This window comes from Stegastes partitus, unplaced genomic scaffold (genome assembly GCF_000690725.1).
Source record: "Stegastes partitus isolate 25-593 unplaced genomic scaffold, Stegastes_partitus-1.0.2 Scaffold1171, whole genome shotgun sequence".
NCBI classification, from domain to species: Eukaryota; Metazoa; Chordata; class Actinopteri; family Pomacentridae; genus Stegastes; species Stegastes partitus.
The window spans coordinates 116,513-118,609 of NW_007578902.1; the positions used below are offsets into that span (position 1 = coordinate 116,513).

General features: G+C 44.2%; 1 protein-coding gene across 1 annotated transcript in view; it reads right to left on the reverse strand.

Moving 5' to 3' along the window:
* parp4 (poly (ADP-ribose) polymerase family, member 4) overlaps window positions 1-2,097 on the reverse strand; it is a 36,660-nt gene that overhangs the window by 23,778 nt on the left and 10,785 nt on the right. Inside the window, exons 10-13 of the mRNA XM_008296956.1 lie at window positions 1,407-1,558; window positions 1,188-1,319; window positions 406-504; window positions 4-151 (exon numbers count right to left, since the gene is read on the reverse strand). Coding sequence (XP_008295178.1) covers window positions 4-151; window positions 406-504; window positions 1,188-1,319; window positions 1,407-1,558 — 531 coding nt within the window. The remainder of the gene's footprint in view (window positions 1-3; window positions 152-405; window positions 505-1,187; window positions 1,320-1,406; window positions 1,559-2,097) is intronic.

Here is a 2,097-nt window from a genome sequence, read left to right on the forward strand (position 1 = left end):
GACTCCATGAACGCTGTCGTGACCTGCAGGAGCTCGAGTCAGAGCGACGTCTCGCTTGTAGACGTCTTTGCATCGACCCAACGCCACGTCACACACCAGCAGCAGCCGGGATCCGTCCGTCTCGCCGGGCTTGGAGTATTTCAAACAGGTTCTGCGGACGGAGAATGAAAGACAAGCAAAGCGAAGATGACCCGAGCTGCTGCCTTCTGGGTTCTCACACAATAAAATGGCATCGTTAAGACACACACAGGCTCCCTTCTGCAATATCGTCTTCCTGAAATTGCTTTGGGCTTTGTTCTCTATGTGTCGCTGCAATAAAAGAGTTAGCTGTAAATCAAGTTGACCGATGTGAGCTTCTGTGCGGAGCATGAAATGAACCTCATCAGTTTCAGATTTGCCACAAACCTCACGGCGTCACTAAAGTAGATTCCGCTGCCCAGGTTGCCGGCGTCGGTTCTCTCGATGCCGTGATGCTCGACTGCAGCGCGAGGCAGCAGCAGGCCTCTGAGGAGACACGACACTCAGCTCAGCACAGTCTGAAAATTCAGTTTCTGTCCTGTTATGGTTTGAATCAGGAGCTCGTTAAGAAGAGCACAAAACCCTGCAGCCACAAACGCACACACAGACATCCCACCTGTAAGTACTGAGCAACATATTTAATAAAAGATTCAACTTTGAAGCCCCACACCAAATATGAAGGATGTGAGCTTGCTGGAAAGTCTGAACTGAACTTATCCAGAGTAAAGCCAATGACAATTTCAACAAAAAGAGCAAATAATTCAGTGTAGTAAAGAGGTGAACTGTCCAAGGTTCTCAAACTCCTTCCAACATCTGTACTGCATATTAATCATCCCTAATTATGTTCTTCCTTCCATTATGTATGAAAACTGATAAATCGATCAATCAAAACTAAACCAGACAAACACACAACGTCCTGTTGGTGGTGCGTTTTTTTCTCCCTGCAGACGGTTTCTCATGTAAGACGTTTAGTTTCATCAGCGTTTGTGCACAAAAACGTGGAATTATTCAACAACAGTTTCACTTTGTCGGCCTCGGATCGCCTCCGCTTACATCTCAGAGCGTTTCAAGCAGAAGTAGGTCGATTCCAACGAGAGAAATTCACCATAAATACATAAAAGCATCCGACTTTCTCATGTGAATTCTAGGCTTCCGGTGTTCGAGCTCACCGAGACAGGATTCCCACAAAGTTGCTGGGACTGGACGAGTGCAGCAGCGGCTTGACGTTCCTGATGTCAGCGTTGAAGGTCTGAAGCTCCACCGGTCTGCTGATACGAAACACCTGCTGGACCTGCAGCTTCCTGCAAAGCAGTCGTTTGAGTAAATAAATAGAGGTGTATAAGGTGCAGATAGTTCCAGATCTCTGACAGTGGGTGAGTTTAAACTACCCGTCCTGCAGCAGGCTGGTCACCGTCTGGAACTCGGCGCCGTTGGGGGGAACCGTTTCAATGCTGCACCTCAGAGCTCGATATTTACCGACGCAGGACGGCGACGGGTTCCTCAGAGTCATCTCGCTCACGCTCAGAACATCCCGGATTAACTGGACAAAAAAAAAAAAAGAAAGTTAAAGACAAAAATGGAGGTGGCCCCTTAAATCCAACGATGCCAAAAACCTATCGATGTTTTGCAGCCAAACAAAACAGACATTATTTGATAATTAAAGGTTTTATTACCGTTAAAAAACATAAATTTAAATATTTAAGTAAAGTTCAAGGAACCCTTTTGAAGTCCAAGGAAACCGTTCAAGCATATACGGTTGTGCTTAAAAGGTTCAGAATTTCTAAGTTTCTCCAAAACTTTGACCTAAACGTCATCAGATTGCAACAGAAGCCACAAAAGTAGAAAAAGAGAATCGGTTTTGAGAAACATGCTATTAAAAAACAAAAGAAATGACACCACTTAATAGAGCCAGAGTCGTATTCTTATGCATGGCAGGGAGCGTTTCCTTAACCATCAATTAAAGGCAAATATTATCTATTAAAAACACTATTTGTGATGTTGTACTAATTATCTGAACCCAAAAGGCACTTTAGCCACAAAAAAATATCAAAAATTTCCAAATTAGCCTCAGATTTTTAA